Here is a 14,127-nt window from a genome sequence, read left to right as displayed (position 1 = left end):
GAGACCCAAATAAGCCCTTTCCTCCCTAGCTAGCTTTCCGTTCATGGTAGCAATAGAAGCCCTAAGACACTTTTGAATCTTGAATAGCTTTGTTTCCCCAATACTGAAGTTTTCATAAACTTGAATAAATTAATAAGACAGTTCAAGAAAGAAAGTATAAATACAGTAAAGAATGCTGTAGTCATGGGAGAAAATAAATTCCTGAGCTGGTTTTATGTTGGGAGGGTGTGTTTGTTTTACAGCCCAGACTCTTCATCAATTTGTCGTTAGACAATTTCCTCTGACACGTACTCTGACTTCACTCCCCTTGTACCCTCTCTCCTTCCTTCCTTCCTTCATCCCCAGCTAAATGAGCACTCACTTAAGCATTGCATGTAGACTTCAACCCCTAAGGAATTATGGAGGAAATAAACACATGTAAAGATCACTGTTCTGTTCTCACAGAAGCAGGTGCTAGAAAAGTCTGCAAAATGGGGGAGGGGTCGCTGTGTTCGCAGCGAGTCCACATTTGAAGGTACAGTACTTTAAGACAGTATGGCATTGTTAATGGAACTAACAGCTTCAATAATCTTGACGATTAGTAGAGTCTAAGAACCTTATACTCTTAAAAAATGCTGTAAGGTGACAAATTATGACCATATATGTTTATGAGGTAAAATTGTACAATTTGTAATGGTTAAATAAACCATTACTTCAAGTTTTATCACTTTTGTAATGAGCACAGGAAACACCCACCAATCCTGAAACTAACACATTACCTCTTGTTCCTCTGCATGTACCAGGTCTGTAGAGCAGAGTCAGTGTCCCACTACAGCCTGGTCATACCTGACTCCCTGACTACCACACTCACTCTGCTTGTGAGCTTGGGTGCCTTCGATGCCACACTAAGGGGAACTGGGAGCAACCTCCCTCTCTGCAGGTCTCTTTTTTTCACGTCTCCAAACCCACCCAGGTGTTAACAAATGGCAGCATTCCCTTCTTGTTACAATCCCAAGCTTGCCATCGAATATGCACTACACTTTCTGTTTGTGTGTGGATGGTCACTGATGCTGATGCCTGGCCTGCATTGTAGGCAGAGTTAGGACGGGGGTTGAAACCACAGCATTCAAGATGAATGGAGCCATGACTTGCTCAAGGGAAGACGAGAGCTGCTGGGTGTTCACCCTGGGGCAGACACGGCTCTCCTAACATACTCCACTGCTGTAATCCTAACAGTCCTATGGCTTTCCAATTTGAAACACATCAATGTGGGAAACTAAAGAGGTTTTGTAACACATAATGTGTGCTCTACACCCGATGTTCACATCACTGGTTTCACAGACACAGCCCTCTAGTTACAGTTTACCTAACAGGCAATGGACTGCTGAGGACAAACCATCGTGAAGGACTGGAAGAACCATCACAAAGGCTGGTGTGTACTCACCGCCACGTTTGTCTCCTGCTCCGTTTCTGGCACGTAAGGGTAGTGTGTATAGAACATGTCATTGCGGACCATTTTCTTCCTCATCCTACAGGGCCCCTCTGTCATCTCTAACATCCATTTGTCCAGATGGGAGCCAATGGGGGGGCCCCACAGCCCTCGCTCCCGCAACAGCTCACACTCGATCTGGCACCACTCCTCAGTCACGTACTTCAGCGCATTCTGCTGACGCTGCCGGGAAAGAGGCCAGGTTGGTTTTCCAATGATAAAAAACATAGACATCTTGAAATGAAGTTATAATGGGAGACACATTCAATCCAAGTCATTTCAGTAAATATTATAAATATTTCATTTATAACTTAAGGAAAGAAAGCTAATGGTTTTATAGAAATGGGGTTTGCTGTGACCTAAGAATGACATTTAAAATGGATAGCAAGGATGCCAGACACACCTAACACTACTGGTGTTAGGGACGCTCACCTCTTGATATTCCTTGTACTGTGTGTCCACCAGATCACGCACAACAGCGATATGTGTAAACATCCACTGGGAGATCTCCTAACAAAACCATGAGGAAAGAGCCTTAAATTTTTCTGAATTTTTTTTGGGGAAAAAAAAATGAGCTAACTGTGCCTGAAATTAGTGCTGAACAGTGAGTTAAAATATTGCCAACTAACTCTGACAGCTCTGTGGCCTATGACCTTCTGCAGCCAAGTAGGGTGAAGTACACTACAGTTTGACACTTCCCAGTGTCCAGTCCCTTCTCTTTTTCACAGGGATGAATTCTCAGGGCAATGCCCTAGTCCCCTCCTTTCATACTGGATTCCACCTCAGTGGCCGCTTCCCAGAAGCCCTGTGTGGCACAACCTATGATGTGTACACGCCAATCCTTCAAACCCTTTTCACACTGCAACCGGCTTCAGGGTTGTGAAGGACGAGGATGAAAGGTTAATGGCCGGGGGTGGGGGTGGGGGATTGAAGACACTCTGCAATCTGTCACCTCTCTCTCCTAAAGTAAACTGTAGGGAAGTTCTACATCAAACCTTCTGCTTGCATATATGTTAGCAGTATTACAGAAAACACTGAATCTAGACCTGGAGATGCAAACCCTGAGGGGACGCGCCATGGCGCCGATGCTTGTACCTGGGCGGAAGGGCTGTGTTTGTGAAGGCCGCTTTCCTTTCGATTCCTTCTTGACCCTGTCAGTTTGGAAAGACCGAAGCCGCTGCTGACCCGGGACAGTTTGGATTGTGTGGTGGGCACCAAGGCTTCTCCTCGACTTATGCATTTCTTTTCATGGGCTGTAAATTTAAAATTAGGCAACTGTATAATTAATCATGTGTTTGTTAGCCTCTGACTATTTCATGTTATGGTTGCAGGTCACAACTATCTCCCCACTATCCATGTTTCCCTTCCTGGAGTGGCAGCTCTCAGCAGTCAAGCTCAGTCTGGAAATCCGACTGCAACAAGAAATTAGATCTGGCAAGTCAGATCACATTCCCATAACGTCAATGTGTCCATGACAGTACAAGACCATTGCTGTTCTATGTCACTAGCTGTTATTTTCAGTCTGTGATTGATCCCATGTGAATGAAACTGTAGGTGAGTGGATATAGAAAACACTGCAATGTAGGAACCATGCTCGCTGCCCCGTTCCTCTACCTGTGAATAGATCTGAGGATGAACCACCAAAAGACGAAAAACTGCCACAATTACTAAAAGTTTCACAGAGTTCCTTTAGGTGTCACAGACTTTTTACTGCTGATCCTGTATAAGGACAGGTGCTGGAGCTGAATTTATACTTGCTTATAATGTCACTCTCTTCTAATATGAAAACTTACTCAAATTAGAATGTGTCTCTATGTTAATGATTCACAATCTATTATCTCAAAACAGTGAGATATTGTTGAGAATATTTTGAACACAAAATGTTTTAGATTTTCAGAAAGCTACGAAGTAGAAACACTATAAGCTGCATACCCTGAGGGTCCACGGCAATATACCATAATATATCACATTAACATCACACAACAAAACGGATGAATGTTTGAACCTAATCGGTAACAGCAGCTACCAAGGCACTATTAATAAGAAAACCAAGCTTTAAGGCCTTCAGAGTTAAGGCTGTGGACACGGACACATAGCTGATAGTGACAATCTGTCACAGGGTCTCTGTGGGCCTCCTTACCCAAATGATTCTGCCAGCATTTCAAACCAGCCTCTTCGATGAGTGGCCGTGCGGTGGCTATGTCCACGTGACCCCTGTCGTTGACGGGCAGGCTGACCCTGAAAAGCTCCTCCAGGACTTGTTTCTTACTGTGGATCAGCTCAGTCCAGACTCTGTTGACAGCTTTAATGAGAAGTTGGCGCCCTGAAAAATGGAAAGGAAGAAAAGGGCCCAGAGAGGACACAAAGGCAGCTCTTTAATTCACACTTAACATCTAGAAGTTTGAATTACTGTATTTGATTGCAATGCAAAATTTTACAATCAGATTGTATTTGGTTCAGTGAACAAACAGAGTTACTTAATTTAGATAAGTTAAAGTTTCGCATATGTGGAAAGCATTAAAAACATCTTTATATCCATGTGAAAATGGTGTAATGTTCATTTACAAAATTGAAAATTACAAGTGTTTATCAACCAACTTTCAGATAAGAATCAATATCTCAGACTGTCCTTTACCCCCAACTGAACCCAGGGTCCCATCTGTGCTACTCAAGTACTCCGCTAAAGCTACATCCCTAGGCCCTTAAAAGCAATTTTTTACGTCATTTTCTTCCTATAAGTTAATTTTAAGTTAGAGTACAAAACAAACGGGGTCATCAGCACCCTCGCACACATACGCAATGCATGTTCGCGGCCTGCCCTGTTTCCCTCCCTTGCTGGCAATCTTCCTCCGGCTTGGGAGCCCGCCCACCCTGTTGTTGATTTCACATCACAAGCACCCCACCACACGCTTCCCGCCCGCCTTACTCACTCAATCTCTTATGACCTCTCCCTACTCTTTCACGGTGACCTCCGTCTCTCTGTTTGTCTGCCGCTCTTACACATGCATGCATTTAAATCTAGATTTCACATGAGAATACATAGGTAGCATTTCTTTCTGAGTCCGGCTTATTTCACTTAACAGCGATTTTTCAGTACCATCTTTGGCAAGATTTCATTTTTCTTTATGGTCAATAAACAAAATTCTGCCATTTGTATGGACATGTTTTCCTTCCTAGGCTGGTTCTGTTTTCTGGCTATTTTGTGTAGCAGAACAGCACACACATAAATAGGGAAGTGCAAATATCTCTTACATTAGCTGACTCAGGTCTTGGGGGATACACCCAGGAGAGGTACAGCTACATCATAAGGGAGCAAGGGAGCTCTATTTTATTTTATTTTATTTTATTTATTTTTTTTGGAGACAGGGCTTCACTGTGCAGTTTTGAGCCTCCTGAGTGATGGTGTTAAGGGTGTGTACTACCATAGCTGGCTTCTTTTTAAAGTTTTTAAAATTATTTTTGAGGAGCCTCCACACTCACTCTCATGGTGGCTGCATCAGTTCATAGTCACACCAACATCAGCTCCCACACCCATCCTCAGCAAGCTCCAGAATCCCTCTGAGGGCTTGGGATAGATGGCTAATTGTCAGCCCTGGAGATTCCGACTCAATAGACAAGGGGGGCCTGACAATCTATGGCCTTATGAATTCCTGCAGAAACAAAGTTTCTAGACTTCCAGTTCTAATGGGGTGAACCTCAGTTTTGGGGATCAAAACATTCTAGAGGATAGAAGTACCAATTTCTTAGATAAAGGAATGAAGGAGAGAATTTGAGTTTTGGCCTTTCCCAGGATAAGACCATACATAATACCACCCCACAGAATTGCTGGGAGATACACGCGAAGTAAGAAATCAATCCACATGAAGGCTTCCATATATGATGCTTACAGAACTGGGAAAGATGAGATTCTAAAAGAAGATAATGAGATGTGGGGATATGAGGCAGGAGGATCACTGTCATCTCATCTAGGTTGAGTTATATAGTGAGTTCAAGGTCAGCCTAGGTGTGCAGTGAAACCCTATCTCAAAACTAACCACAAAAGCAAAAAGATCAAATGGTACCACTGACTGGTACCTCTCATGGGGACATGCCAATCCAAGCATCAGGCAGCCTTCTTTCTAGACAATGCCAAGTTAGTATCTGCAGGACAGATGCCACCAAGTTTCACAAGAAGGCTGGAGGTTAGCATTGTCAGGCTCATGGTTTTACTCATCTCAGCAAGAGGTGGTCGGTGTGCAGGTTGGTAAATGGACATGTTGGCTATGTTAGTAGTTTTTGAAACCAACACGTTATGAGTGAAAACTGGAGATGAACAACAACACACTCACACCGTGAGGGAGGTTACCTTCACTGATGTCTTGGCTGTGGCCACCGTCTGGTTCAATGTCTGAGGGAATCATGACGTGCCACGTGGTCATGCGTGCTTCTGCCTCCAGGCCAAATCCTTCCACATTACTGAAACATTCAAATCAGAGTCAACTGCTCGAAGGAATGGTTATAGCTGAAAGTGGTAATGAGTATGAATTACTCTGCGGACATGGTAAGCACTGGCCCCATCGCATCTTCAATCCTGGCAGACAGACATTCAGCAGATGCAAAAAGAGAACTCCTAGTTTAACAGAAAGGTGCCACTTTTAAGGGGTGAGCCCACAGATGCATTCAGGGACACATACGGAGTTCAAGCTTTGAGGGATCAAGACCGTCATGTAACCGTTACGGCTTTTAGATCAGTGTTAACAGTTTTATCTTAAAATTGTACGCAGATCAATCACTTACTCTAAAACACCTTTGCATGCCAGGGTACTCTCCAGGCTATAGCTCTCCCTCTGTTTCATTTGCAGCTATTCTGCAGGGGCAAGCGCAGCCCCCATCCCCACCCCCATTCCAGAGGTGAAAGCACACATGACTCTTCCTTCTATAGCAGTAGATGGCCAGCACAAAAAAGAAGCCAATGGTATTTTTGTAGACATTTTGTCTCATACTGCTTTGGGGATTTTTTTAAATCTTACTGGTCTTTTGCTTTTGCATTAAGATTTGTAGTTTTGTGTTTTTAATGGGTTTTGCCTGTGTGTGTGTGCATGCCTGTGAATTTCTTGTGTATATATTGTTAGCCTGTTTGTTTTCTAAAGAGAGAGAGAAAAAGGGTGGTAGTTGGGTTGGTAGGGAGAATCTGGGAGGAGTTTGGAGGGAAAACCATGCTTATAATCTACTGTATGAAAACATTTTTTTCAATAAAAAACAAATTTCTTTTTACAATTACATGAATAAACAAATTTAAAGATATAAGTAAATGAAAAGGAAAAAACCTCCCCATTCTCTGCTGAAAATGTAACACTTGCCCTGTACCCTTTTCATAAAGCAGTAAATAAAAGTAATTAAAAGGCAACTGGGGCTATTACTATCACAAAGGACACAATGAGCTCGGAGGGGATGCTCTCAAAGACTACAGGGCAAACAGAACCCAAGGAACTTACCTTCCAACATGTAGATTAATCAGGCAGTGAGCAAGACAGCTAATGAATTCTTGGTCATGGTTGCCAGGTCCCAGGATCAAGTTCCGGTTTACAGTAAGGACCCTGAGTGAATCAAGGAGAGCTACTTGCTGAGGGACAGTTTTGTGTGCACGTGAGAACTGGTACAAGATGGTCCTATTGAGGCAGTGATAAACCGAATCCAGCGACAACCCCTGTGATCTTCTCTTGGACTAAAGAAACAAAAGATATGTTTTCAGTAACAGGACAAAAATGCAAAACCCGCTGTCATTCACAAGAATAGTCAGACCAGCTGTTATGTAACAGGTGTCGGCCGAAGTCCTCAGAGTGCTTAGCTGCAGATACACAGCTCTTGCTTTTCTGGATTCAGAACCCATGAGACACACAAATGCAATTTAAGAATGAGGAGAGTCCTGTACAAACAGCCCCCAGCCAGGAGGGCCTGTGCTTGTGCTGCTGAGTGGTCTCCCTTAGAGCACACAGGGAGGAGGCTCCTGCCAAGCTACCTTTGTTAGGATAAATGATTTCTATGGCAACTGAAGAAACTCCAGGACCGTTAGGAGCTGTCCTGGTGCTCTGGCTTCATCCTTCTCTTGAGAGTTGTCCCTATGGCTTAACTACAAATGCACATCTTCAGAGGGAATGGTACAAATGGTACACCCTACTATATACTGACAGAACATGGTATAGGGCTATTATTGAAGTTTGGCACAGAGATGAGATTCCCCCCCCCATTCATTTACCTTTTACATTTTTAAATTTATTCATAATCACCACGTCATTTATGTAACTGTAATAGAAAATTTGCCTTTTTATTGAAATTTTTTTCCTCATACTATAGATTCTGATCTTAGCTTCCCTTCCCAACTACCCCAGATTCTCCCCACCTACTCAACTATACACACTTTCTGTCCTCTTTAGAAAACAAGCAGGCAAACAAACAAAAACAAAACCAGAATAAAAAGAAAACAGAAAAAAAAAAAACCTACATATACACACACATACCACCACACAAAACCCATAAAAACACAAACCCAGAAACCATTATACACGTGGCAAAGTGTTCTCACTTTTCCACATTGGAAAGTAATTAAGATGTGTGCCAAGTCTGACCAATGCTCTTTGGTTAAGCGTGCAAGGGGGAAATGACATCTTCAAAGGAATATGGATGACAGTAAACCATAGTGGCTCAGCTGACAAGGAATCATTTCCTCAGGATGGATGTTCATGCCCTGTAGTCTTCACACAGTGATACTATAAAAGCTTATCAAGTTGTATCAACTTAGGTGTGTGAAGTGCCTGGGTTGGAAAGGGTCAGCAGGAGAATCACAGTTTGATACCCAGGCAGCTTTGTAAGGAGAGTGCTGGCAATAGTTAGGAAGGAGATGAAACATCTAGTTCTCAATTCACTTTTACAAAGCTTGGGGATATTAAATGTTAATATTCATTATTTTCTTAGTTACACTCACTTCCAATAATTTTGACACCATAGGAAAACGTTTGTCAAAGAAAAACATGCTCCACAGTTAATAGAAGCGATGAATTACCTGTGCAATGAGCTGAATTATAAAATCTATAAGGAGTTTAGATTCCTTGTTAAACATGCCTTGCCAAAGCTTGTCCACCACACGCTGTGTGAAATAAAACACGTTGTTCACCAGCACCTGGTAGCTTCCTCCACTGGTAATGGGCAGAGATGCATCTTCTCCTAGATACAAGTAGGAAAAAACACCTAAGAAAATTGGTATCTACCAGCACAAGACCACAAAGACACCAGGCTAAGGCAAGATCAGTGGCCCACAGTCCTTATAAAATATGGCCACGTGCTGTCACATTTAAGAACATGATATGCAAGGCTTGAAAATCAGGATAAACACTGGAAAGACTATATTCACCAGCTCACAAGTTGTGGGCTTCAAGTCCCTGTGAAGACTCTCACACCTAAAGACAGGCTCCGAGAAGCAAACACAACTGTCAGCAAAGCCCATCTTCCTGAATAAAAAAGTTCAATTAAGGAAGGGGGAAAGGCCTTCCAAACAAAACTCTATTTGTGGCGTGCTTCCCACAGCAATGAAGTGACATGGCCATAAGACTCAGAAAACTGATGACACTAAGGAGCTTCAGGCAGGCACCACAGCCAGTTGTGACCAGCAGTGCAGCCTCCCTAACCAGGAGACCCCACTATTCCCAGGGGCTGCTATGAACACATTGCGTTGGACTATCTGACCTCCTCACCCCCCCTACATGGTGGAGACTATATAGATCCCTGAATACTCCCACTACTGAGGAGGCTCTCATCCTGTCTTTATGTAGTACAGATGATCTCAGTGGCTAAGAACAGACAAAAAAACGCAACTTGACATTTCATTTTGAAAATTCAGTTACATATTAAGACAGTGTTTAAGATATCATGGCAAATTACTTGCAAAAAAAAATATTAGTTTACCAGAACAGAGGTTCTATGATTCATATGATCACATCAGACCAATATAGGAAGTACATTGTTAAAACTTTTCTAGTTTTGCTTTCCGTGAAGGATCTCACTAGGTAACCTAGGCTTTCCTTGAACTTGTCATCCTCCTGACGTAGCCTCTGGATGACAGGCAGGAATTAGAACATGTCCGTAATGACAACATACTGCTGTATGCAAAAACATGACTATATCATCTCAGATGTTAAAAAAACATTAACTATGAGAGAACAGACTAAGAAGAAAGAAGGAAGGAGATAAGCTTGGAAACCAGAGAGACTAAAGTGGTAACACGCACACTTAAAAAAAAAAAAATAAGCACAGAATTACCCAATAATACATCAGCTGCAAGCAAATGGTCCATCACACTATCCAGAATGTGTGTCTGGAATTCTTTCTGCTGAGTTCTTGTAGATCTCTCAGGGGAGGCCTACATATCAAAACAACACAGGAATCAAGAGGTGATACAACCACACAAAGATGGGTCCCAAGCTAAGTGTCTTCATCACTTATCAGGACTTAATTTTATTAAAAAACACAAAACAAAACAAAATGTCTCTAGTTCCAGAATGACTTAATGACTTATGGTGATTAAATCATTATAGGAATTTAGTCTTCTGAATCTTCCAAGTGATGATGAAATTTACAATAGATGCGGGCCCTAGTTGCCCACTTCAAACTGTCTTGTTTGTCAGCAACCTAACTGAGAAAGAACCTAAGATTTTATGAATGCAGGCATCATGGTGTCTTTTAAAATAATTCATTAGAGTGTTCTTGAATGCTTTGGAATATTCATTTATGTCATTTAATTGGCAAATGCCATTTTGAAGTAGATGAAGCCCCATTTTAGAGATAAAGCATAGTTTGGTGTTTGTGAGCTTGACACAAACCTTGAGTCATTTTGGAGGACACACTCTCCACGGGGGAAATGCTCTGACCAGGCCGACCTGTGAGCAAACCTGTGGGTCACTTTCTAGATTAATGATTGATATAGGCAGGCATAGCTCCCTGTGGACTGTGCCATCCTGGACAGGTGGTGCTGGCTGTATAAGAAAGCAGGCTGAGCAAGCCACAAGGAGCAGGTAAGATGGTCAGAAACCATGCTGGCTCTGTGCTTTCCTATCTGTCTACAAACCACTGGTAGTACATCTCTACCTACAAATACAAATCAAGGTTTTTTGACAGCTGAAATTGTTCACTGTGTGTCAAAGGCCTGGCATTTCAGGACGACAAAAGGATCCCTAGTGCCTGGCCATTTGCCCAGCTCTGTACTTGAAGTTATGTACCTCGATTTCCTCCCTAACAACCAATAGAAACAGCTGTATATACAGTTCAACTCTGTTTGAAGCTTTTACCTCAGCACCCCACTCAAACCATTCTATATGAATGGAGAGTTTCGGTGTCTACTCAAACCATTCTACATGAATAGAAATCTCTTAATTTTAGAGATTGCTAAAGAAAATAAACACACACGTTCCTTTGGCAGATATAATCAAGAAAGCACATTCCCCTATGACAAAACTAATGCTAACAAGACTGAGAGAGCATGGTCCACAGTAGTCAGATTTAAGAGAAGTGGGTTTAAAACCCTCCCTTTATGGAGGGAAGAAAGCAGGAAATTACAGCTCTGCTCTTGAATTGCTCTAGGGACAGACTTCATAATCAGAAGATTATCCATGGAAAACAACAATATTAACTAACCTACTCTTATAAGTGTGTGTGTGTAAAGTTCTTTAATGTAGTAAGTTACTTTCATTTACATGTACGTATGGTGCCTGAGCTATCTCTCCATCTCTGTTTCTTAAAATCAAGTTTCCACCTTTCTGGTTATGATGGCATCATGTCTCCCCAGTGGGAACGGATGTAGTTAAGAGTTACTACACAGCACACCAAGGGACTCTGATGGGAGATGCAATTATGTATATATGTTTCTCATACTGGTTAATGAATAAAGCACTGTTGGCCAATAGGAAAGGAAGATAGGAGGGACTAGGAGACAAGGAGGAAAGAGGAAGTAGTAAGGAGGAGTCAAGATGGAGAGAAGGGAGAGAAAAGAATCGCTGGCCCCCCACTCTCCGGTAAGACCATGTAGAAATACATAGAAATGGGTTAATAATTAAGACAGAGCTAGCCGATAAGAAACTAGCACCTGGCCAACAGAATTATATCAAATACAGAGTCTCTGTGTGTTATTTGGGGTTGGCGCGGTGGCGGGAGGAAAAACCTTACTCCTTACAGGACTTTGCCACCTATTACAGATAAAGACACATGAAAGCTACTTGCCTGTAGCTTTAAAGTGTTAACATCTACCTGGGGCTTCAATCTGACACTGCTGTTCCCAGACTACACTTCTAACATTCACCTCTCTAGTCCAACTCCACACACCCGAGATGAGAACCATACCTGAGGTTGCCATAGGTAAATGAAGCACTTCCTGCTTACATAGGAACAGAAGTCGGTAAGTTATTCATGTCTAAGTACTTAGTTGTCAGTGTTCTTAGGAGCATAAGAAATGCTCTCACTGGCCAGCACACTCACCCATTCCCTTAACTATGCTCATCTTTGAGCCATTCATTCTTTCCTGCACATTTCTGTTGAATACCATCTTGTGACTTCAGTGTTCAGTTCCTAGATTTTCACCCTAGATAAGAAAGTGCTGACCGTCTCTCTTCTTATACTGTTTTGTTTGTTTGTTCGTCACTGAGTTCTATCACCAGGCTCCATTATAGAACTCCAAGGTGGAGTTCTATCACCGATCCCCACCACTGAACTTTATCAGGCTCTATCATGGAGCTCTCACCAAATTCTATCACCATAGAGCTCAATCACCGATCCCCACCACTGAGCTCCATCACCAGGCTCTATCATGGAGCTCTCACCGAGCTCTATCACCAAGTCCATCACAGAACCCTATCACTGATTTCCACCACTGGGCTCCACCACCCATCTCCATCGTTGAGCTCTATCACCAAGCTCCAGATCTCACTCTATGAACTCAAGGTTTCCAGAAGGACAAGGGCTATCAGGCAAGATTTTAATCATGTGGTTTACTGCTGACACATTTTTCTGTCTGCCAATTTTAAACACTGTGGTCTTGGTTAAGATGCTCCTAAATTCCATAAGTGACTTCTTCTAATTGGTCAAATGGAGCCATTAAAAGCTAGGCTCACAACCAAAAATAAAAGAGATGTTTTCACAGGAATGAGATAAACACCTTCCATGGTTTTGAGGTTGCAATTAAAAAGTTAACTGCAGTAGCCACTAGAGGGAGCAGAGAAATCTGTTTTGTCTGTCAGCTGAGAGCACATAACATGTTTCCAGCCCTACCTCTGAGGAGAGCAATCCCCACACATCTTAACCTCATACCTTGCATAGCCAGGACTCTTTGGCACACCACTTACAAGCACTGACCAGAAGAACCAGGCAAGGGATGAGTCACTTAGATGCTCTCTCTCTCTGGTTTGTTTTCCTTAGTGACATCAGTAGATGAATATTTTGTTTTGGTCATTTGACACTGTTGTTTAGAATAAAACCCACAGCCTTGTCCAGTCTACCATGGAGCGACACACCCAGCTCTAGATAAACATCTGAAAATGGTTTTTAGGGACAGTTTGCATCTACGGCCAGTAGCAAAATCACATGCTGTGCAGAGCCTCGTTTTTCCTGTGCCACTGGTTCCTGTCACCACAAGAAGGGACAACCAGAAGCCTGCTGCATTTGGGAAAGGTCAGAGGTGAGGAAAACTACCAGATAGTGTCTGAGGGGCTGGCACACACACCACTGAGTATAAGCTGAATCCCAGTCTGTGACCATTTCGCAGATGCAGTCTATGGGAACATAGCCCTACTCATTGCATCCTGTCTATTCTCTAGTTCTGTTCATGGTACAGATGGCGAACTGTGGCACTACCTCAAGGTAAGTATTAATTGGCACTTACTGGGAAAGTTTGCCATAGGAAAAAAGGTGATAGAGGGCAAAAAGTAGAAACATGCTTGAGAGAAGGAAAAAAAGTACATCAAAGTGACATGATCCAACATACATGTGGCATGCTTTGCCCATACATTATCCAGAACAATGAAAAGTCTAAAAGTATTCTGCATGAACTTAATTTGTTATCAATGTTCTCATTATAAAAGCAATACCAGCAAATGACGTGTACAATTCTTTGTCTTTACCTCCAACAAAAGATCAATTAGTGGCGTCTGCTTGCTAGCAGGTGTGAGGCAGAGGTTGTCGATCATTAAGACTCGCATGAAGTCAAAAACGAACTTTTTGGCTGGGTGATTGGTCAAATATGTCTTGGTGCCCACATTGCAGTACTCTGATTGGCTCCTGTTCATTCCCGTGTCTGCAGCGAAAGCTTTAAACTCTTCTGCTGGAGAACCGACCTCATCATCAAGATCCGTCACCTGATGGGGGAAATCAAGTACTATTTATGCTAACACCACACCTCACTCTCAAGTCTGCTAAAAAACAACCAGGCAGAACTGTGACAGCAGAGGCAGAGGCAGCGGCACTGAAAGCAGGGCTCCTCCTGGGCCTCTGCTTCCCATTACGCTGGTTATCTTATGACCGTGCTCTTCTGCCTTGGCTTTCAAGGCAGTAATCGGGCACCACGCCATACTACTCAACACTTCTGAAAGACCATTAGAAATGTCTCTGCTTCATGAGGATATAAACACTTCAGATAAATGAAG

General features: G+C 42.7%; 1 protein-coding gene across 5 annotated transcripts in view; it reads right to left on the bottom strand.

Moving 5' to 3' along the window:
* The window catches only part of Wdfy3 (WD repeat and FYVE domain containing 3), a 189,983-nt gene that overhangs the window by 43,460 nt on the left and 132,396 nt on the right, over positions 1 to 14,127 (bottom strand). For all 5 annotated transcript variants that reach the window (XM_051198181.1, XM_051198184.1, XM_051198183.1 and 2 more), the window contains 9 exons: positions 13,606 to 13,839; positions 9,761 to 9,860; positions 8,508 to 8,668; positions 6,943 to 7,172; positions 5,814 to 5,923; positions 3,609 to 3,791; positions 2,564 to 2,721; positions 1,901 to 1,978; positions 1,424 to 1,651 (listed from right to left, as the gene is read on the bottom strand). In XM_051198181.1, coding sequence (XP_051054138.1) covers positions 1,424 to 1,651; positions 1,901 to 1,978; positions 2,564 to 2,721; positions 3,609 to 3,791; positions 5,814 to 5,923; positions 6,943 to 7,172; positions 8,508 to 8,668; positions 9,761 to 9,860; positions 13,606 to 13,839 — 1,482 coding nt within the window. The remainder of the gene's footprint in view (positions 1 to 1,423; positions 1,652 to 1,900; positions 1,979 to 2,563; positions 2,722 to 3,608; positions 3,792 to 5,813; positions 5,924 to 6,942; positions 7,173 to 8,507; positions 8,669 to 9,760; positions 9,861 to 13,605; positions 13,840 to 14,127) is intronic.

Source organism: Phodopus roborovskii, unplaced genomic scaffold, assembly GCF_943737965.1.
Source record: "Phodopus roborovskii unplaced genomic scaffold, PHOROB, whole genome shotgun sequence".
Taxonomy (NCBI): Eukaryota; Metazoa; Chordata; class Mammalia; order Rodentia; family Cricetidae; genus Phodopus; species Phodopus roborovskii.
This window is presented reverse-complemented; position numbering and strand designations above follow the sequence as displayed.